The 23,365-nt window shown below is 39.3% G+C and overlaps 2 protein-coding genes across 4 annotated transcripts in view; both read right to left on the reverse strand.

The window, feature by feature from the left end:
- The window catches only part of helz (helicase with zinc finger), a 53,396-nt gene extending 38,750 nt beyond the window's left edge, over positions 1-14,646 (reverse strand). For 2 of the 3 annotated variants that reach the window (XM_037074809.1, XM_037074901.1), the window contains exons 1-10: positions 6,854-7,081; positions 6,269-6,305; positions 5,483-5,607; positions 3,731-3,787; positions 3,371-3,419; positions 3,038-3,113; positions 1,632-1,830; positions 894-1,001; positions 558-699; positions 25-180 (exon numbers count right to left, since the gene is read on the reverse strand). In XM_037074809.1, the coding sequence (XP_036930704.1) occupies positions 25-180; positions 558-699; positions 894-1,001; positions 1,632-1,830; positions 3,038-3,113; positions 3,371-3,419; positions 3,731-3,787; positions 5,483-5,607; positions 6,269-6,305; positions 6,854-7,081 (1,177 nt within the window). Of the gene's footprint in view, positions 1-24; positions 181-557; positions 700-893; positions 1,002-1,631; positions 1,831-3,037; positions 3,114-3,370; positions 3,420-3,730; positions 3,788-5,482; positions 5,608-6,268; positions 6,306-6,853; positions 7,100-14,553 lie in introns of those variants that run through there. The other variant, XM_037074733.1, reaches the window with a different exon arrangement.
- A 1,289-nt stretch (positions 14,647-15,935) lies between these two features.
- psmd12 (proteasome 26S subunit, non-ATPase 12) lies at positions 15,936-22,803 on the reverse strand. The gene is made up of 11 exons (XM_037112569.1): positions 22,593-22,803; positions 22,135-22,194; positions 21,535-21,663; positions 21,133-21,240; positions 20,697-20,801; positions 20,345-20,494; positions 20,055-20,189; positions 18,461-18,573; positions 18,143-18,317; positions 17,397-17,474; positions 15,936-16,827 (listed from the first exon to the last, which is right to left on the reverse strand). The coding sequence occupies exons 1-11, from the start codon at positions 22,698-22,700 to the stop codon at positions 16,618-16,620; spliced, it is 1,371 nt and encodes a 456-aa protein (XP_036968464.1). The 5' UTR covers positions 22,701-22,803; the 3' UTR covers positions 15,936-16,617.
- Between the last annotated feature and the right edge of the window lie 562 nt (positions 22,804-23,365).

Genomic DNA, 23,365 nt, shown 5'->3' on the forward strand with positions numbered 1-23,365 from the left:
TTTTTCTTTTTTCGTTTTGCATACCTTCAATGGAGGCAGCATCCACCATGACCCGCTGCATCAGTACAGGCTCTGATCCGAAGTCAAAAACAACGGTTTGTCGGAAGGTTCCAAAGATTTCTGTGCTGAAGCCCACTGCAACCTTGTAGACACAGTGGTCCAAACCATTGTCTGCTGCCACTGTCAGAACATCAAAGTCTAGTGTAAATGCATTTATACTGGGAATCTGTTGTAGATTAAATTAAAAAAAGAGATGTGACTGTAATATTCACTGAGATGAAAGGAAACAAAAGATAGCAATTTTCCAAATGCCTACAAATTACAGAGAAAACATTTATCCAAAAATACCATTGGTATTAAATAATGAATTATTAAATGTATGAATAATTATTAATAAATTTAATTAAAATAATACCTTAAACTTAAATATCACAATTTTTATAAATTCTGTCCAGTAGAGCTCAGAGAATCAGACAAGTTAGGCAGTCCCAAATTGTTCAATTCAAACTTCAAACACTGACATAATAATCCAATCCCTGGTCTCCAAATAGGTATACCTGCTGTCTCCTCCCCTGGGGTCCACTCTTGGCAGCCTTTGGGGAGTGCCTGTAGCCTCTCCCCTGCTGACACACCTGTGATGAAGAAGTGTGGTCGGTGGGCATCATAGAGCAGCGCAATGCGGAACAGCTTTCTAGCCGGCTGGTCAAGGAGACAGAGATGGAAAGATAATCAGAAATTCAACATTACATTTATTGAAAGATGATTAAGACCAACCAGCAAGCACAGGGTTGCAGTTAAGGATACTACCTTTAAATTGTGTGTCCTACTGTAGAAATGATCAAAGAAAACATCTAAATATGTAAACATGCTCAATATTCAACATTTCAACCTACCTTGCACAACAAGGAGAAGGTCCATGAGTGGGCAGACTTTTTGCTGGAGACAGTGACAGAGAGGCTGGAGTTGGTTTCAACATTCACTCCATCTAAGTAGTCACTTAGCTAGAAAAGAAAAACACACATGCTTAAACATAATCTTTGCTGCAAATATTGTTAAAAAAAAATCTTGTACAAAAAGAAGTCTGGCTGCAGTGTATTGCAACTGGACTTTACTCCAGACTTTCAGCCAGGGCTGCAGAATTAATCGCACAAAAATCAAAATCACAGTATAATCAAATGCAATGTTTAAATTGCATAATCATGAATTATATTGCAATCCTAATGTTGGTCAAAAATAATCACAATATCACTTTTTGACCATATTGTGTAGCCCTTCTCTCAACTACATATCATGCAATGGACTTTCTAGTGTATTATTAGACCATATTTAAGGTTGTTGAAACAAAAAAATCAAAACAAGGGAAATGTCATGTGAGGTGCCATGCCTACACAATCCACATAAATGTGATTTCTGTGGATGCTTAATGAGAAACTCAACTTTCTATTATTATATTTATGTCATTTATTACTATAAGCATTTTTACTATTTCAAGCCAAATTTTAGCAACAGTACCCATCTACAAGTTTGTGGATGGGCAGCCCTTCTAGGTAGTGACCCCTTACCTTGGCATGTGACTGGATGGGGCTGTTTTTTCTATCTGTTGAACTACTTTCAAGCTTGTGTGCACTTACCACTTTCTCTGGGGAGAGGGAGTTCATCCACTTCTCTATCAGAGTCTCCATGTAGTTCTCTGTGAAGTGTTTGCTCTCCTGCTGCTGTTTGAGGCGGATGAGGCGTGACGCGTAGCGCTTCTGCCACTCCATCAGCTCCTCCTGCGAGTGGGCTGACGTACACTGAGCCCCGTACCGACATAGACCCTGCTCCAAGTACCTGCAGCGAAGACAAGATGTGTACTGAAGTAACGCTTACTAGTCAATGAATCAAATATTCAAAAACAATCTGAGAGGGCAGTTTGGGTATTCATACTGTATTATTTATACTTATGTTATAGGGTAATTTCTCTGGTTATAATGCTCTCTCATAGCCATCATGAACTTCCCAGCATGGGCTTGGAATAACGATTTGTCTACTATTGTACAGAAATACTATTTTTATTATTTGTTTCCAGAGAGTTATCTAAGTGACGATTTAACTCCTCTAGCTAATTATCAAGCTAAATACCCAACATGCTAGTTAATGTCAAGGACTGCGGTGGAAGAAGACGGTAAAATATTTCCTTTCTCTAACACTGGATTTATTTATGCCGACAATTTTACATGAAATCGGGAAGCGCACTGCTCCAGGTTCGAAAACAGCTTCATATCATTTTTTCACAAATACAGCCCTGAATTAGCAGTATTGAAGACATTAAAAGTAATGCAAACAAAAGAGACTGACTGAAACTTTGGTATGTGTTGGAAAGGCGGAAATGTTTTTTCACATTCCATATTTAGACTATGGCGAGCCGCCACAGTCTCGTCAAAGTATGGAAAACACTGAGCATGAGATATCTTTTTCCCCGAGTCCCGACCTTTACCCCATTGAGAATCTTTGGGATGTGCAGAGAAGGCTTTCCGCACTGGTCTGACTCTCCCATCATCAATACAAGATCTTGGTGAAAAAATAATGCAACACTGGACAGAAATAAATCTTGTGACACTGCAGAAGCTTATCAAAACAATGCCACAGTGAATGCGTGCCACAATCAAAGCTAAAGGTGGTCCAACTAAATATGAGTGCGTGTGACCTTCTGTTTTGGTGGCGACTTTTTTTGGCAGTGTATCTTTCTAACCCAGGTAGCATTAAATAGTCTGGTGGACATATACTTCAGGCCACAAGAAACTCAAAATCAGAGAAAGTTAACAGGACTAAATCTAAGGCTCAACAGATATATACTAATGTTTGTAAATGGATTCCTTCAATGTGAAGAGAGAGAAAATTAACAACTGTAAATCATAATTTTATGGCTTTCAGCGTGCATGTCATCATGCAGATATATTAGTACGTTGATAATAAACCATATTAATTTTCCTCTGCAACATCCTGGAAGAGAGATGAGTCCCTCATTACTCAAACCTCCCCAAACAGTTTGAATTACCTTTTACAGAGGGTGTACTCCTCACTGCTGGTGACTCCTCTGGGAGGAGGCCGGAACTGCCAGCCATCTTGGACCTCTGTCAATACACACAGCCAAGTGGTCAATAGGACACTGAGCCAAAGCCTTCAAAAACATTATAAAGATGGGCTTCAGCCAGCTTCTAACCTGTTTTCAATGTGCTCAGGGTGCCAGCTGGCAAAGTAAAGACTTTATTAAGATAAATAATACCTACTGCAGTTATACAAGTGAATCTGGGGTACCAGACACACTGTCTTTCCTTTTATTCAAATTAAGGGATGTATTGAAAACAAGTCATGCTACAGATTTGCTCACCTTCCTCCTGGTCATCTGTGTATTCTGGTGCCATCTCCCTATTTATAGCCTGAGGGAGACGAAGATGGGGCAGGGGTGGTTGGAGGTGGGCAGAAAGATTATTACTATTATCTACTATACAACTACTAACATAGCCTTACATGCAATTGGACCACAAGAGTTCTTCGAGACAAATGAGTAATAAATCCACAACAGAAACCAGCTAGGCAGAGGAGCACATAATAATTAAGTTAGTGTTGGAATCAGGCTATTAGTCATCTTTATGACTCTCGCCTGCAAGCATTACACCATCACCCGTAAAATCAAAAAGTATCAAGAGGCATGAGGAGAACAGTAAGAGCTGCAGCCAGAGACATGTACCTCAATTTCTGAGAACAGCATTTTTAATCTGCTGAGGTCTTTCGCGACAATGCCATTCTGTGAAAGAAGAAAAAACAAAGATCTTTATTAAAGCAACAGTAATTAGTGTTTTCAATAAATGTCTGTGCTACAATTAGCCTTTTGGGATAAAATACATCATTAATCTAGATAAAGCGGACATGGTTTATATGTTGTTTTTTCAACTCGTCTTTTCAGTGGGTGGATTTCCTGCCAGTAACTGTCTCTGATACTTGGAATTAATCTAGCAAAATACAATTCATTTTCAGTGTCTCAGGTGGTGACAACTATGACATTTCCTGGCACATTTTATGATCTAATACTTGTGTATATTTTTCCATGAAAGACCAACACTTTTATTAACGAAAGGCCATACTGACCCTTTGTCCTCTGACCCTGCTGATGACACTCTACTAAAGGTTTTAAATGAGAAGCATCAGCATGTGAAATCTCAGAAGAGCTTCTGTAGTTTTAAATCCAATCACAGGTACAGAGCCTGATCTGCACCTGTGTTTGTGGATGGATGGATGGATGGATGGATGGATGGATGGATGGATGGATGGACAGACAGACAGCTGAACTACACTAAGTGAGGAGTGCCAGCAGCATATATGGCTAAGATAAAGTCCACACACGTATATATTTACAAGACCTGGGTGGACATTAAATATAAAGAAAGAGATGATGAAGAGGAGTTGAAGGAACACCAAGTATGAGAGGCTTAAAATGATGAGTGAAAAACTGGGAGTAAAAAATGAGGGGGGGCGTCAGAGGAAAAGAAATAATCAGCTCAAGTGTCAGAATAATGTTTGTGAGTTTTTTGAAAAGAAAGAGAGACAGAGACCTGCCTAGCAAGCAGCTTTGTCCCACTTGCGTAAAATGTTGGATCACCTTGGGGCCAAGTTCATCCTTTGAATACGTGCTTGGTTCTGTGTTTGAGTCAGTGTATGTGTGTGTGTGTGTGTTACAGTGGCCAGGATGTGGTTTCAGAAAGGAGAAGAGTGGAGTTGGAGGAGGCACCTTGGCAGCAAAAGGCATGCTGATGTATGAAGACAGTGGTTAGGATTAGCAAAGGGAGGGAGAAGTGAGACAGGAAAAAAAGTGGAAAAAGATCTACAGAGTGACCCTCTGTCAGCCTGAAATTATCAGTAGAGCAGTACACTTTATTTCATTTTAGGCATTACTTTCATTTGATACTTTGTTAATTCAGAAGTTAGCCTTGTAGCCCTTCTCTCCATCATTAGGTTAGAGCTGTTTATCAATACTAAATCAGTCCATTCTTCTTTAGTTGTGTTACATAAACTAAGTGGATAAGCCTGAAAACAGCTTTAATTAGTTTTTGCAGGCCATGTGTTTCCTCTCCCCATGTGCCTTTTTCACAAACCGTCGCTTTGAAAAAGATCTGTTAAATTTGATGGTCATTAATATACAAACGTTTCATCTCTATACATGCTTTGTTTTCCTCACTGTGACTATTTCTTACTTCTGACAACATGGCACATTTGTAATGATCCAAAATCAAAATAAACAGTTATATTTATTAGCCTAGCTTAGAGTGTAAAGACATTGCACATTTTTTTTGTCTGCCATGTAATGCAGGTGATCTTTCTGTCGAGAATTGGTGTTTGAATTTTCAGGTTATATAATATCATATATAATAACATTCTAACTAAAGTCTATATGAAGGCTGATTGTTTCTATGCAAATATTGTATACAGTGTTCATTAATCATACCATTGGCTCTCCATACAGGGCTTTAGAGAGGATGCTGACCACCTCCTGTAGGCTGCCATCCACCAGCATGGAGCGTAAGCTGGCCTGTAGCGAACCATCTCCTCTGGCAATCTCTTCTGCCAGGACTAAGACAGGATAAAGGTAGGGAGAGAAATAAGTAAGTGCAGTACTATCAACTTGTTTCCAGAGCTGTTCAAAAGAACACTGTACTTTCAAATGATGTGAACAATTTAAGGAAAATGTGAGTTTTTCTATATTCAAGATGAAAGTGACTATACTTTGAGTAGTCCGAATTAGTACTAGCATAGCACCTTTCGCAAAGCAATGTCAAAAGTGGATCACAAGTAAAAAATGAACATGATGATCAAAAGATTTCAAAAGAACAAACTAGACACTTGACTAGCATGTTGTAACACAAATCATTATTCATCAAGCTTACAATAGTTTGGCTAATCTCTTATCTTCACTGTGGGGTATATACTTGACCCTAGACATTACCTCCCTTTTGTCCAACGACTGAGGCAAATTACTGACCCAAAAATGTATTTTCTTTTAATTCTAACTTGAAGTGATGGTTAAGCCAAATTTACACCAACTAAACTGTTTTGTCTTCTGCAAAGAAATTATACCAAATGTAAGGTTTCCTCTGCTAGACTGAGACAGAGACATGTTACAACTTAGTACTTCCGTGACCCTGGCAACAAACTTTGTCTGCCACTTGATTACAACATACAAGACTGCTGTATACAGTATCAGCAGATGGTTCCAATTTGAATTGCTACTCACCATGTTTGCAGTCTTCATCTGCTTCATCATAGTTTTTCTGTTGGCAGAAGAGAAAAATGTAGAAAAGTGGCAGCCATAACAAATGGGAGTTCTTTACATGAGCTCCAAGAATGGCTATCTTTGCCTCACAGCAGAGTCCCTAACACTATCATTATAAGACTTAAGTAGTTTCCATAATCTTAGGGCTTAAGTAACTGGTGTAATTTTAGTGCTCTGGGAAGATAACATAACAGCACGATGGAGGAAGAAAGTGGGGTTTATTGTTCTCATTTCTAACCTTCTCTTCAAGGTAATTTAGATTAGAAGTACAACAGTGAATTTAAAGCACAAAAATCAACCAACGTCATGAGAGTGTAAAGTGTAACTAAAGGATAGGAGAAATAATGCTCAGACCGAGCTCTGTCTAAAAGATATAATTTTTATAATTCTCAAAGAAACGTACCCCTCCCTCCCTCTGGCATAACTGATATACTGACATGATACAAAAGGTGAATGGGGGAAGGAAAAAGAGTGATTATCATCTTAGACTATGTATTGCAGGCCTGCTAGAGCAGCAACAATATATTAATGGCCATTTGTCCTTACCAGCTGCAAGAAGGCAGCGATCCGGTAGAGCAGGACACGGCTGCGGAGGGGCCCGGAGGCGGCGACAAGGGATGGAGGGCTTGGTGGGACAGGGGCACCGGAAGATTGGGCTTGGGGTGCAAGGACCACCAGGGCATCCGTGCTGTGGCTGACTGCTGCCTCGTACTCCCGCCTGGTTAACGATCTGCTGGCTTCTTCACATGACTTCTCCGCTCTCCTGTCCGCCATGACTTAGGGACAAAACGTCTGGAAGGCAAAAGGAAATATATCATGTGATCTCTTGAAGCAGGGTAGGACAATAGGAGAAAACTGCTCTTGTCTCTTGTACACTGCTGCCCTGATTAAAGTGCAAAATCCAGCCCTGGACATGTATTGTGTTAAGGAGGGGGGTACTTGTAAATGTGTAGAATAGTACTGGATTGACATCCCTTTTCTTGAAAAATATATTCATGATGCCCTTTCATAACAATGATTGCTGTTACAGACTGACAACTGAAAGGATTATTATGATTACACTGGAGACAATTTTTTATTTGGCTGTGTTGAACACCATTAAAATGCAACTACCGTAATTTCTTTACTAGAGAAATAAAACATTAAGTTGAAACTTGGACTAGTCAACCTGTCTAAAAAAAATAAAGTACAGAAGATCAGCTTTTAAAGTCATTAATGATGGAGTACTATAGCCTCTTTGAATTCATTTTCAGCACAAAACTGTGAGAAAATAAGTGGTTGTGAGGCTGAAACCATGTACAAAAAATTACAAAAATGCTTAAATTTAGCTCTGAGGACCAAACGTAAAAAATTCATAACTTCAAAAGTATTTGGAGTACAGCTAAAGGATTGTGTAGTCCCATGAGTTTAACAGAAGTTAAAGAATTTCAAGAAAATCTTATGACATGAACAAAGAAAAGTTTTGGATTTTGGGTGAGCTGGCATTGAATGACCGGTCATCTGCAAATCAGGTGTTGTTAACAGCAGTAATGGATGCTTGGTTTTTAGAAAACAATCTTTGATGAGAAAGACACTTCAGTACAGCTTTTGCCATTATTTATCTTAAATGTAAATGTTAAAAAACGAATAATAACTAACCAGTAACTGACCACTAGAAGACACCAACAAGGTTCTGAAACCACAAATTAAAAGTTCAAGGAAATGAAACCACTTTGTTACACGGTTAAGAACGCAACTCTGTCCTATATATAACTTATAACTTGCAGTGTTAAAAGAAAATGGTCAGACAAAGCACTAGCAGCCAGTGGATTATAGAGATAAAAGCTGACACAGAGTTGCTGTGTTGAAAATCTGTTTTGTCTCTACCTCAGCAGCATTTTGCCACTGCCCCATGCCTCTTAAACACAACCATTAGTTGAAAACTAAAAACACTTTCTTTGAAATATGGAGAGGATCGCCAAACGCCCTGCAACAGTTGAAGGCTGACAGAAAATATAACACCAGCTTACAAGGAAAATTCTTCTTCTACAGGAACTTAATTATTGTGTCGATAAACAGTCAACATTGGGACATAAATGTATCTATGTGCAATAATTAAATCTAAAACTAGGACATTCACTTGATTTCACATTTTAACATCTGTTTTTTCTATCCGTGGCATTGGGCAGCGTCCTTCAAGACTGTTTGTTTCTCGTTACCTCAAGCATGCTCACTGGCATCACTGGCTGTATGTTAGGCTGTAGTGAGTGGACATGAAAATAGGTCAAACTAAGTGACCATCACACTGACTATTTGTAAGTACATCAGGTTACACAATCAGAGAAGATAAAACCTACATAACTCCCACACGGTTGGTGGAAAACAATCCATACTTGTTTGCTTCAGTTTCAAACTCAACCTTGAAGTTTAATCAACAGGGTTTTGGCATCATTTGTGCATGTTGCTGGAACTTGTGAAATATACTGCGTCATCTCTGTGGACTTTAATGGCAGTATAACAGACATAACTTAGGCCTGACCTCTTAGCACAAGAGCACTCTGTAGAAAATCTTTCATAAATGCTTCAAGGGGGAATTTACAGGAAATTAACTTATAATAACTTAGAATTTTCACATTGTCCCACAGCGGAGAATGAGAATGAAATGCTGAGAGGAGGGGAGATTAGAGAGACGGTTTGACTCTACTTCTATCCTGGGAGTAGTGGATCACTTGCTGACGCTTGCTAACCTAGTTTTAAACATCACAAACTTGTATAGCTCACAGCCAAACTCCATTCATCCAGTCCAGAAATGATGGACAAAAGTGCATCATATATGGAATCTATCAGGGCCAAGGTGGTACAATAGGTACAACTTTCCCTCCATAGTGGGCCAGGAAATTACAAAATGGATTTTTATGTATTATATATAGAGCATGTAAGGTTTAAATGTCATACACAGACGTAAATGCCACCAGTCACTTCAATGTAAACGTCACTCCAGAACATTAAAATGAAAGTCTAGATATGAGTCAGCTGGAACAAAGTCAGTTCTGTGTCAAATGTAATTTTTTCTTACTTATTTGGAGCCCCTTGAGAAACCACCACATGAATGTTGACTGTCTTAAACATCAGTTTCTAACTACTAAAGTCTTAATTTGAAAAGGGATCTTCCTCACAATTGGACTCATGGGCAGCAATATAATAGTATTTACATGTGACTCTGTGAGACATCTTTTGAAAGAAAAATCAGATTTTCTTATGTACAGTTTGAATAGAGATGCACCAGAACTATTTTTTCCTACCTTTCCAATGGCTGAATGTGTATTAACTGTTATCACCCAATAACCAGGACTGATCAGATACCAGTGCACATTTTCTGTACACTACTTATCCTGTATCAATGTTCTGTTATTGTTGTGCTTGAAATTACACAAGTTGCTTGCTGTTAATGGATGTTGGGGTGAGAGAGAGTAGTACTCAAACATACTCTCTTACATATACCTTACATTCGGGGCCTCTGCTTAGACTGTTTTAATCATCTCAGCTTCTACAGCTTGTCATGTCAACTGTCACCTGACTGCTCAGACTAAGGTCATCATTAAAATTGATAATGCAGCATGTAAGTGTGTTATTGAGACTCTGTCATGGGCAAAAGTTGGCCCATTATATGATTTAATTTGGTCCGCCAAATCTGTCCAATGGAAAATATAATGCATCATCCCTGAATATGATGATTATACTGGAATATCAGTATCAGGATCATATGCTAATGAATTACCTAATGAATTACACTAAAAATTCGTATTTGCAATGTGGATGCAGACAAAGGTGTGTATAGTTCCAGTATAAAATGTGGGTAAACTCAGTGACATATACAGTCAACTGTTGTCAAAGTTGATCAAACCAGGACTTAAGATTGCTAAAGACATCAGACACAAATCACCCTCAGCTTAGAGGGTAGTCAGTCGCATGTTTTGACAATCACTGTTTACAGAGCTAACAACATCATGTTGGACCAGCAGCATCCTCTGGGCTTTCTGACCTGATGTCAACCTTTTTTTTTAAATTACTGCCATGTGAGTGTTTTTTTATTTGTTTGTTTTGTTGTTTTTCGTTATCTAAAATACACACATACACTTATACACGAGGAAGAAGAAATAGTCTTGTGTTCCATGTGGATGAGGAGGCTGTGTGTGGTTGTAGGTGGTGGTGGGAGGATACAACATCCAGCTACTTTACTGCACATTAGGGTGTAAGGGACTAGATTTAATTCTGAGAAAACATTGTGATTGCACTTGATTTTTAACCAGTCAAAATACTTCGACAGTACACTTTTAAATCAACACACTCAGTGAACTAGGAAAAACCCCCACTGAAAATCTACTCTAAGGAAAGCCAATAACACAATATGTCTGGGAATTAGCATCCAATAACCACTTCTAAAAAGGCACCACAAATTATTCCGAAGCTTATTGTGATTCTGATTAGCTGCACCACAGCAATCAAATCACATGAAAAAAAAAGCAAAGTATACCTAGAGGAGTTAAATAAGTAGCATCTTTATCTGGTCAAATCCTGAAGCAGCCGTCAAAAAAGGAATCAAGCCTAGTAAGCATTACACTTTATGATCTCTGGTTCAATAGTACCTACAGAAACCTGTGTTTACTCAGACTGACCCAAATACAATTTCTTGGGCTACAGAGCTTTGGTAATACTCAACAGCAAATATTCAAAGGTTCTCTCTAGGTGGGCATGGCTCATTAAGAAGTCAGCCATACATTTCTTCATTGTCAGCTGAAATGGATGACATACTGGATGCGTCTTTCAATTTTGTTGAAATCAAACATTTTTTATGGATTCTTTTGTTTGTATTGCTACTTGTATTGGATAAAAAACATTTTCCAAACAGGTTGAGAATTTTTGCAGTTACATTCATTTGAATCTCAAAACTGACAACCCAATACCTTCCCTTAAAACTAGGGATGCACAATAAATACTGAACCAATAAATGATATCCGATATTGTCTATATTTAGCAGTTAACCGTTCTAGCCAACAAATCGAGCTGATAAGATGAGGTCAAACAAACGCATAATCTACACACTCACATACAGAAGTGGTGGTATACAACTCGAGTAAACAATGGTAAGAAGAAAAACAAGAGGTCGAACTGCTGCACCTGGGTAGAGCCACGCATTTTAGACCAGGGAGCCAAAAATATCACTGTTTTTTTGTTTTTTTTTTAATAATTTCAGGGGAAGACAACACAATTGTTATCTGTAATACATGTTCTGTAAAGGTTCTAAGGAGGTTAGTAACTTCTTTTAAAATGCTAAATGTGAAATTATCTTGTCGGTGTTTGGCACGAGAAGCAGGTAATTATCTGTTACTGGTATTTTGCTGGAAAAAATTATATTGTGCATCCTTACAACAACCATGACCAGGTATGATTTGTTAACCAAAAGCAGGTCTATCAAACATCACTGGTTTGGTCTGAAAGGGGATGCCGGCCCTTCTCCTAAATACTAAGCTTGATAATATGTAAACCTATAAGTTATTTGTTGCAGAATAACCGTTATAGCTTTAACTGCATTATAAAGCCCACCTCGCTTCTCTGTGGCCCCACTAACATTTAATTTATGTCTAGCCAAGCAACAAAAAGCAGCAGGGCTACAAAATGACAATCTTAACCTCAGTCTGAGATTACAAGAAGCAGCATGCCTTCCTTCACACCAAGCAGATCAGGATCGGGATGGTACATCATGACCTGCTGGGGAACACCAGGGCAACAAATGCTCGACCTTGGCTGACAGCCCAGTAACTTTTAGCCCTATTTTCACCTAACTGCATTCATCACTGGCACTGCAGCTCATTTCAGGCTGGCAGGAAAACTCATTTTCTCACAGAAATGCTGGCCAAAAAGCCCCATTATAGTTATTATGTGCAAAGATGGCTGTCAAAACAAACTTTTGGTTGCTAATTAAAATTCCACAACAATTAGCTGATGATGTATTTCCATCCTTGCCATCACCACAGCCTGGATTTCAGCTTTTGATTATGACTGGCTCAAAGGGAAAAGTGACATTGTATGATGGCCTGTGGCCCAGTCATTTTGGATATGGATTTGTGACATCGGGTCCTTGAAATTGAGACATCAGCCAACTACTGTATGTTAAGACTGCATTAGTAGTACAAAGGATACATCAAACAACAGATAGTGTCACATCCTGGTAGAACTGTAGCTTTCCATGAAACAACATTCACTGGGGAATTTATGTATCATAACTGACTATGTGAGATGAGGGGAAAAAAACTACAGCGCATCTGCCATTTTGGCTTAATTTTGCATTAAAGAGCATATTAACCCTGTAGTTACCATTTTGTAAGTTACTTCTTGAATACCAACAGACAGGCAGCTATGCTTTTAACAGCTGCTCTAGCCCAACTGGTAGTGCCTAAGTCAGCCTGTTATTGTCTCTTAGGACCATAACATGCAGACAAATTCACCAGCTAATGCACAGTTAATGAGTGCTCACACAACACGAAATCTGATTTTTGACTGCTTTGATTCCAAACAGATTTAACACTTCAAAAAAAGAAAATATACTTGCCTAGTATGGATTGTGTTTATTCCCACAACTCTAATGTTGCTGAATACAGCACACCCAACCCCTAAAACAGAGAATATGTGAGTTTGTACAAACCGAGCATGAATTAACTCATGTAGAGTATCTGATGAAATACTGCAGCCGCGTTGCTCTCCCTAATCTCATATTTTCCCTCCCAAGGAAAAAAGTGAACTGCTGCCGAGTTCACTTCCTCTATAAATGTGAACTCTCAGATGAGGAACAATACAAAACTTTGAGTGGGCTGCATGAGCGCATATACTTTGTGCATATGGCAAGTGGCCAAGTATGACACATAATGTTTGAGGGCCCGTCATGCCATAACAACACATGGAGCTTTTCTACAGCATCCTAAACAAAAAAACACTGATCCAGCCACTGTACCAAGATAAGGTGAATTAAACAGTGCATTTACACTGTATTTGATCAGTGTCAAAAACCACAATAACATTTGCACTACGTAAAGATGCCAATAATGTCACAAGCTTACTGAGCCTTGTGACATTATTGGCGTTGTGACAATATGACATGCTTTATATTTCATGATCACACAATCATCTTAATCTATTTTTGCGAATGTTAAGCGGTATGTGTGGCACGCCAGATCTTGGCTGATAGTTGCTTGGGTTAGAGGATGAGGTCTGTTGATGGAACAGGAAAAAAAGGGTCAAAGATGAAACTAAACATAGGACTGAACTTCATGCAGAACAAATCAGAAAGGGAACTTTAAAACCTAAGCAGCAGTTTTTACACTCACCAGGAATAGCTTCTACCTGATGTTAGAGCATACAAGCCAGCCACTATGTAGGGGCAACAACAACTAGTTTGGCGGGATCCAGTGGGTGGACACCTGCCCTGTTTTTTTGTTGTTGTTTTTTTTTGTTGTTTTTTTTTTTTTAGTGTCCGGTGGTGGGATCGTAGCGCACAGGCAGCAGCAGCAGAGCAGAAAGCTAATTTTATAGCAGGGGATTGGCTGTAAAAGAACATCGACTGCTTTCATTCTGACATAACGTTTTTTGGCTTGACAGTATCGTTAGCAGCAACGTGTCGCAAAACACGGCTGTAAAACTTGCAAATCCCCCTCAGCCTAAATAGCAAACACCGAGAGGGCACACACCAATAAATACAAAAGGTTGGGAATGAGTTGTTTCGTCTTTCAGCAGGTAGTTACAGCTGTTGTTTGTCTGCTAAACTTGTCATGACTGTTGCAAGTCAGAGCGATGACGGCAGCGCTACAAAGCCCTGACAAAAATGTCCACACACTGTTGGTTAACTTACGGTTCAGGTTTGCACAGAATGAACTGTGTAGCCGCTAACCAGAGTATTCGTAGCTAACCATTAGCCTGCTAGCCAAAACACGGCCTTTCTTGGCACCAAACTGGCAACCTCACAACAAGAATAGCTGGCTGGTTTGTTAATGTTAGCGAGCTAGCTAGCTAGGTTCGCCGAACAAAACGGGCTCGGGCCTGTAATTTTGCCACGGTGTTTAGGCGCATATAATTGATGTGACATTGTGTTGTTCTCCGTGCATGAACTCAAAGCATTCGCCATTACCCTAATGATTTATGGAGGGGATTTGTGTCAGTGGCTTTGCGATTTAAAAGACAACTGAAAGGGCTGAAAATGGGAAGTCAACACTTACCTAGCTTTACTTTCTACGCCATCTTGGATCCACTTGTCAGACCATCGCAAAGCATAGTGGGATGTACTGATCTGAAGGTTGAGAGGACTGGTGCGTGTGTGCGTGCATGTGTGTGTGTGCGCGCGTGTATGTGCGATCCTTTTTGTCAAATTACTCTTTATTTCCTACATTTCAGTGCTATAATTTAGGAATTACTGCTAAATATTATCATAACATTACTCTTGAATGCAAATATATATATATATAATGTCAGATTTTAGATTGAAGCATGTTCTCTAAAACTGGGACAATAAAAAGTCACGTTTGTATTTGTAATTTACTTATTTACTTGTTTATTTTATCAAAGACATTTGTTTAAAAGATGTAACACACACACACACACACACACACTGACATTTTGCTCTGAACACACCCTTCGCTGCAGTTTCTTTACTTCTGAGAACTGAAAAGAAATTCAGCAATATATCCTGTGGCCTAATTTTTTGTTGTTGTTGTTGATGTATTTGATTTGTTTCCCATTAAAAGAGGAAACATTCAAAAGTTCCATATTTGCCCCAGTCAGAAAACTTTCTGCCGTGTTGAAACGCGCTCTGTCACATAAAGATATAGGTCAAAGGGATGGGGATGTAATTACCTGCCTGATCCCTGTTGATCCATCAGCCCCCTCTTGCATATAATAATCAAGTGAATGGCCCTGTGTATACTGTATTTTGTTTTTGTTGTTTGTGATGGAGAGGCGACATCAATGAGGCAAGAGATAGTAACTCTGCTCGTGATGGTATCTAGACAGACACTAGCGATGATAGCCAGTTCTTGCTGACACTGTGCAATCATTTGTATCAGAGTGAAAGAAAAAACAAAAAAAACAAAGCTCTGACTAAAACATAGGCTATCACTCTTTTGCATGTAAGTCACCTATTCTTTACATTATTGCTATCAAAACTTACAATGGATCCATCATAATTTGTTGTTTTGATCATGGTGGTGATGATGCAGTAGGTTGATTCACATTACTCTCATACTGAAAACAAGATGACAGGAAGTAACACATCAGGCACTGGAAGCGGCTGCATTTCCTTCCTTTAGTTTGTGACCTGCCTGTAGGTGGTAATCAAACTGTCCTACATAGTGCACGCTTTATTATCACTAACCTGAACACTGTGAAAAGGTCACAGAAACTCGTCAGTACTGCTTGACTTTGTCGTCCCAGTGCTTCAACCTTTGTTAAAACTTATTTTTTAAAAGCAGGAGCACTCTAAGTTGAAAGGAGGAAAATATAAAAATTAGAGGCACACTCGATGAATTTGAGCCATGCGCTTAGTTCTTTCACCAATATAAAGTGAAACCCCATCATTAAGTTAACCAAAACAAATATTTGAGTGTTTTTTTTTTTCTTCAAAGAAATGAGAGTTTATTTTACATATCATGAACAACACTGCACTGACATAACCGGACAGCTAACATTGGTCAATATCAGTAACAGCATACAAGTAGAAGTGACAATTTAGGACTGTTAAGTAAAATTCACCATGTCTTGGCTCTCATACTTTAACGTGAAGTTAACTTAACGGGACTTTTAACTAGATCTTAACCAATGTGACTCAACGGCTGCTCTGTTCTAAAACATTTCTTCTTCTGCAACAAGAATCTTAACACATCTTAGAATGTGTACCCACTTTGTATAAAACCTCCATACAACTGTTAACCAAATGTGACGGATTTATTGTTTACACTACATTTGACAGTTTTCAGCCATGTTTTCATGTATATAATCCATAAGAGAGGAATGGGTAACATATTTGGAGATCCAGTCTTTTATGACAGAGGGATGGAAAGAGGAGAGGTGCTCATGTTTTTATTGTCAATGTTCTACTGGATAGTAAAAAATAAACAAAATTTGGGGTGATGCTTATGTGCTGCAGATTTTTCTCCAATTATATGACATTGGAATAACACTGCCTTCACAGTCCACCAGTACTGTATATTCAAAAACATTCCCACAGAAGGAAAAAAAAAGCTGATACATATGAACCAAAAGACAAAATAATGCACAATGTTGTTGTTTCACTGCAGGTTGTGGATCATCTCCTCCTTGGCAATGAGATGTGTGGTCTTGTTGACCAGAGACATGAGTGAGTTGAGTTTGTGCGACCAGTCGTTGAGCAGGTCGTTGGGGTCTTTAGGCCTCTGGAAGTTGATGATGCCGGCCAGCCGGTCGACCTTGGCGTAGATAGTCTTGTTTACAACTAGGCTGGAAAGGAACTCCTCGGATTCCTGATGAAATATTTGAGCAGAGACATAATATTAGTGTATTGGACATTTTTTCTTCAGTCACACTAAATTCCTGATCATTAGTTTCCCTACTATCCAAAATCAACTCTGTGAGTCATTTTTTCAGAGGAAATCTGGAAAATGAGTTGTCTGTAGGGCTGCTGAACATTTTCACAATTAATCATTTAGTCTACAAAATGTCAAAAGCTAATCCACAATTTCACAGAGCCCAAAGTGGTAGCTTCAGACTGAGTCTTTTATCTAACCAATGGATTTAAACCCAAAGACTCTTCTTTTACTATCATAAATGACAAGGAAAATGCAGCAATCCTTACATTTAATAAGCTGGAGCCAGAAAAAAATGTGACATTTCTGCTTCAAACTGAAACAGTCATTTGTCAATGACCCTTTACTCCCCAATCAGAACTGACCTCTCAGTGTAAACTTAACCAAAAATGCCAGCATTGTTTAAAAAGTTAAAAGGACAGATGTTATGATCTAATGGTGAATGTTTTTTTTTTACCATTAGTGTGAGCCTCATGAATGAGCTAATCAGTAACAGTGTTGCTTACGTCAATTGAGAGGTCCAGGAGTCCAGCCATCCTCTTCATTGTGATTCTGGTGTAATATTTGGCCATTATTCTGATGTTCTGGGGAATTCAGAGAACGTCAGTATACATATCCGTGGCAGAATATTTGCTTAAATTATTCAAGGTGAGAGCAAGGAAGCTGAAAAAAAATAAATATTCACAAGTGAAATCCAACAAATACAACTGATGTACCGTACTTTGATACTGCACATAGTCATCTGCCATTTCAGCCAGTGAATTTGCAAAGAGCTTCACATCATGTCCAAAGTGTTCTCTTGTAATTTTACTTAATTTTCTCCAATTTGATTAAAATCCACTTGGATTGGATAATGGATATGAATCAATCTTTTGAGTCTTTAAATAGCATTATTAGCTTGTATGGTCACTGTTTGGTCTCTGCAATGCCTATGAACAATGTTAGATATCAAAAAAATGCAGCAGAACGTCTTAATTTTACCAACTGTGTTCAAGCAAGAAATAAGAGCCCCATAATCAATTTGAAACAGTTCTACTCTGGCTGTCAGTGTGAATGCAGTTTAAACATTTCTGATCAATGCCAATCACTCAAATTCATAACGTCCCCACATTTTCCCCGGCCAAATTAACAAAATGACTTTTGAAATTTGATTTGAGATGCTGTTAGGCTGTGCATTTCATTATACGTCTCCTGCCGCCAAGCATCATCTCATTCTCATTAAATCCATCCACACTTTGACCGTGGGACTTACATGCTCCACCACTCTGTTCTTTAGGTCCTTCCACCTTTTCTCCCCCTCCTCTGAATAAGAGAAAACATCTGTGGCGGGGCTGTCAGGCGAGCCCTCTCGCAGCTCCTTGCCATAATCCTCCACCAGTGAAGCCCAGCGCATCAGCTCCATGGTGGTGAACTGTTTCAGAAGGTCCCTTGGAACGGAAGAAGAAGACGGTGAAAATTCCCCAGTTGCAGCCGAGTGTATACAAATGATGTCAGCATCCATGAAAGTTGCTAGGATCAATCCCTCCCGAGAGGGAGGGATCTTACAGCAAATTACAGCACTCTTCCTTACTTGTACTTAGGGATTTCTTCCAGTTTCTTGTCCGCACTGATTCTGTGCACAAGGTCTGACTGCTCATTGTCGTAGGGGGCAAGAATAACATACAGCACCACACTCTTCAGGGCCTGAAATATAAAATGCATTCATGGCTCAAATGAAAACAAGTAAAGAAAAGTTTGTGAACAGATGTATAGTCAGTGTTTCCCCTACCATTATGCAGGCCAAGGAGACCTGCTGCCAGGCCAAAAAAAAAAATCAACATGCCAAAAATAAGCCACCTATCAATTCATTCATCAAATCAATAATCACTTACATTAGGGGCGCCTCTGTGCAGCGCAACACGAGTCAACCTGTTTCGTTGCCTAGTAACGATGCGAGTACCGCAGCTGAGAGCGCAAGCATATACTCTCGGATGTTTAAGGTTTGTTAGCTAACCGACTATGACGCTGCTGAAGAAAAGAAAAAATATCGGGGGTGACAGACAACTTAATATAAAGAAATTTTCCTGCCAGATTCTGGAGCCAAGGAAAACAGATGAAGGGAGAGTAACAGAGGCAACTTCAGAAAAAATGACAGGTGCAGGTGAGAGGGGGCAGATTGCAGTGGAGAGGGGGGCTGCTCGAGGACCGTTACTGCCCCTGACACCGGTCCGACTGCCGACCCCCATCCGACGGGTGACCGCGGGCCCAGACCGTCTGGTAACGTTGACCCAGCAAAAAAAAAATACAGCTAAACACAGAACATCTGGCTGGGATCCTGAATGGCTTAATAACCATAACTTGGTCGTACTACACTCCACATGGTAAGTTTACAATTTGTTGTTTAGCTTATATTTTTGTTCTAATTGAGGAGCTTCTCTCTCTCTCTCTCTCTTTTTTTTTTGGTAAGCAATAATGATGAAAATAACACGGACAATAGGCTAGTTTTCCCAGGCATTGTCAAATGCATGTAACTCTGTTATAATAACATGAATAAAAAACTTATGTGTTTGTTAAAAAAAAAAAATGTAACTGACGGAATCTCAATTATGTGTAGGTAAGTCACTCTCTCCTTGTGATCTTGAATACAATCTGGTTGAACAAAAATTTGAATGCAAATATAATAATTGCCACCTGACTTAATCCAACTGCACCAATACACCACCCCATGCGTCTCATCAGTTTAGGGTTTTTTTGGTGGGTACCACCGGGCCTGAAAAAAATTCTAGGGGAAACACGTTGTAGTGTTGTTATTACTATTAACTATTCTGCAATCATGGTTAATCATAAATATTGATAAAAAGGGTGCACGCATTCTGGGGATTTGCTTAAGGCAATGCACTGTGCTTCTTTTTAATACCGATATCAATAAAACAAAATTTAAGCAATTACATGGAAACACCAGCATTGATTGACACATTCCCTTTAACTACAAGGAAAACCATACATACATTATGTTAAGCTTGTGACAATGATGCAACACTGTGTCCAAAGTTTGGATGCAAAAAAACCCCTAAATGTACAGCAGGATATTTAAGAGAAAACATTTAGGTGTCCAGATAGTTTTTCCATTTGACTGTATTCTGCATTTGTGATATGTTGAAAACACCTTGAGAGAAAGTATGTACCTGTTGCCACTTGCTGCTGTCTTCCAAGATGCAGGGTGTGTCATAGATGGCCCGGTAGTGTTTGCAGATAGACAGGTACGAGCCCTCATGCTGGTCCACCTGGATCATTAGGTTGTAGTACTTCAGCTTCGATTCCTAAGAAGTCGTCACACAATGAAGTAAAAGTAAGTGCTCAGATTCCACCAACACAAAGGTTAAAACTTACAAAACCATGCTGGAAAAGTAAACACACAGGCCAGACACCAAATGCTTTTTTCATTGCAGAACTTTGTTTTGTGATTTGTTGTTACCTCGGTGCCCTCCTCTTGGAAGAATTTGGTGTTGATCTTCTTGCTGATGATCTGAGTACGGATATAATCCTTGACAGCAATGCAAAGCCTCATCTGTTCTAAGATAAACTCCACCTTCTCCTTTTTCTCCATTGAGCCATATGTTTCCACCTGAGCAGGAAAAATTAACACATTCTGAATACTTTCCAGACTGCAGGCAAATGACACTTTTCTATTCACACAGTCTGTATATTTTTACTCTGTATATATACGGTGACAAGAATCTCTTCAAACAAGTATGTAACACCAATTGTCCCACAACAACTGTACAGATTTTCCTGAATGAGGAAAATATCAGTGACTAGCTTCTTACCTGCAGCTCCTGTAGAATGGAAGCTGCCTCTTTGACATCACCATTCTGTTCCTTGATGTTGGCTAAGGTCTTTGTGAGCCTGGCACGCTCGATCTCTACGTAGATCTGTGGGAAGGACACGTTTAATGCATTAGTCAGGAGGAATGGTAATCAATTTTTCAACGCAACCTACTGTTTAGATACATGACCACCATGGAATACAGACCCTTTCAAGCTGCATTAATCCTGATAAAAATGCCATTGTTTCCTTTAATGCATATGCACCTGATGACAAATATCCTGGTGCCTTCATTACTTTGATACTCAGACACCCTGCATCTGGCACGGAATGAGGTGCAGTACTTCACTGATACGCGTTCAAACAAATGTATTGATGTTTTTTTGTCTGTCACATACAACTTTTTAAAAAAAAACACACAACAAAAACATTGCATACCTTGCCAGCAGTCACAGTGCGGAGTGTGTCGATGAGTCTCAGCTTGATAGTCAAATCAGTCACAGAATCCACATACTTGTAACATTCTTGCACCATCTTGGCAACAGCCTGATAAATACAGAGCGCAAGACAAAAAAAACAAATTCAAGCATTAGTTTATTTGCTCATCTATTCTCCGCTCATTGGTACTCAACAAAAAAAAGTTTATTTGCCATTCTGAGGAAATCATTTTAGAAGTGGAATCAGAGTCTGGATATGTTGGGATACTGTTGAGCATATACAGTGTTCACTTGGTCTGCATTAATCAAATTAGCCAATAATTAACCCTGTTAGTTGAAGTCAGCTGTAGTACTGGGAGGCCTAGAAAATATATTTTCAGACTGTGGGGCCGCGATAGCTCACCTGTTTCAGCTGACTCCTCCTTTTGGTGAGCAACATGATGTTTTCATTCAGTGCATCCCAGTCCTTGGCTTCATAACACATCTGGACCACAGCAACAAGGATTCTAGAGGTGGACACCATGTCTGATGCCTGCACACGGATTGCAGACAAGTGAGTAAAACAAAGACCAAAATATGCATTTGTATATACACATATCACAGTGAATACATCCATAAAGTTTACCCTACTTTTTGAAGAAAAACTGGACATTTTGTTTAATTACAGAATTCCATGCAATACAAGATGAGTTTCCCCTGTCTGGTCAAATGCTCTGTCCTTGGTTTCCTCATTGAATCATTAATTTTACTTATATCATTTGCAGTGAACAGCACAGTGATATATGCTGAATTAAATATTTTTGATTAGAATATGTAACAATGAGGCTCATTTAGACTAATATTTAGTTTAGTACAGTGGGTTTGTAAGACAGTGCCAATTCATGTAGAAAATAGTCAAGGTTTTTTATTTTTACTTTGGGAATCAACTTCCCAGATGCAAGACCTTCCACGGCAAAATGACAGGAACATAAACAAGCAGCACCTCCTCAACAGAGACACTTACCGTTCTGGTTTGCTTCTCCAGTGACAATAAGCTTTCGACAGCCTCTTGCAGTTTGCCCTCCTGCAGCAGAAACATACACAAATGAAGTATTAGATAACTAAACGTATTACTTAGTTAAACCCCAAATGTCATCTGCTGTATTCGGACATAACATTAATTCTGCCTGGCGACCCAGTTAGCATTAGCTAGGGATGTTGCCAATGACTATGCTGCTAAAACTGCTAGCATGCTAGCGAGTTTAAAAACTCCCACAGTAGCGTTTGCTAGAATACAAGTGGAACATAAATGTGTTAAAATTACAGAACACGGCAACACAAAAGAGAAATTCACGCTCAGTATGTTGTTTATGGCAGGTTTCGGGATGGTGCAAAAGTAAGTGGATGTTAGCTTGGATGCTAACACACCATCCTGATGCACCATGACTCAGCCGGCGCTGGCCTCTTTCACACTCGTCTTACTTTGGCCATTTTTTCGCATTCCGGGAGGCGCTGATCCACAGTCGAACTGTAGTCGACCTCCATCTTCACAATCTTCCCATCGGATCTTTCAGATCGCTCCTCGGACATCTTTGCGGTGTAGGTTAAGGTAATTCACGGTGCTTTTCTTTTCTGGCGACCAAAGCACTATTTTGCTTGTCAAATGAACGAAACGAGTCGGTGGCCAATCAGAGGAGAGAGGTAAATGGCTGTCCGAGGCGCCTGAAGGGCCCGCTGAGGACCCCTCAGAATATTTTAGGCAGGCGTTATTAATGCCATTTTTATTCTGTGACCAAAGGTTTCTCTACTGTGACTCTACTGGATAGTCTATCTAAGTATTATGTTCATTTTAATGATCAAATACCCATCAGTTTTGGTACAAACAGAACCATATGGTTAATGTTGTTCCTTGAATGCTGTACTATCTAAATAGGGGTCACCAAACTTTTTGAAACCGAGAGCTACTTCATGGGCACTGAGTCATATGAAGGGCTACCAGTTTGATACACTCTTCTGAAATAACTAATTTGCTCAGTTTACCTTTAGTTATGTATGATTATTAATGATTAATGATACTCATCTATGTGAAGACACTGATCACGTTAATGATTTCTCACAATAATTACCAACAATTACTTAACAAGGTGGCAAACAGATACTATCAATATTTAATTTTCATTTTTAGAACAGGCCTGAGGGTCCTTGGGGCCTAGTGTTGGTGACCCCTGATCTAAATAAACCAATGAAATCACTAT

The sequence above is a fragment of the Acanthopagrus latus genome, chromosome 1, assembly GCF_904848185.1.
Source record: "Acanthopagrus latus isolate v.2019 chromosome 1, fAcaLat1.1, whole genome shotgun sequence".
In the NCBI taxonomy this organism is placed as follows: domain Eukaryota; kingdom Metazoa; phylum Chordata; class Actinopteri; order Spariformes; family Sparidae; genus Acanthopagrus; species Acanthopagrus latus.

Excerpts from the sequence above, each read along its gene's own strand:
- psmd12 (XM_037112569.1), bottom strand. The coding sequence starts at position 22,700 with ATGTCCGAGGAGCGATCTGAAAGATCCGATGGGAAGATTGTGAAGATG. Across the intron at positions 22,195-22,592 it reads AATGCGAAAAAATGGCCAAA|GAGGGCAAACTGCAAGAGGC; the intron begins GTAAGACGAGTG and ends TTTCTGCTGCAG. Across the intron at positions 20,495-20,696 it reads CCATTCTACAGGAGCTGCAG|GTGGAAACATATGGCTCAAT; the intron begins GTAAGAAGCTAG and ends TTTCCTGCTCAG.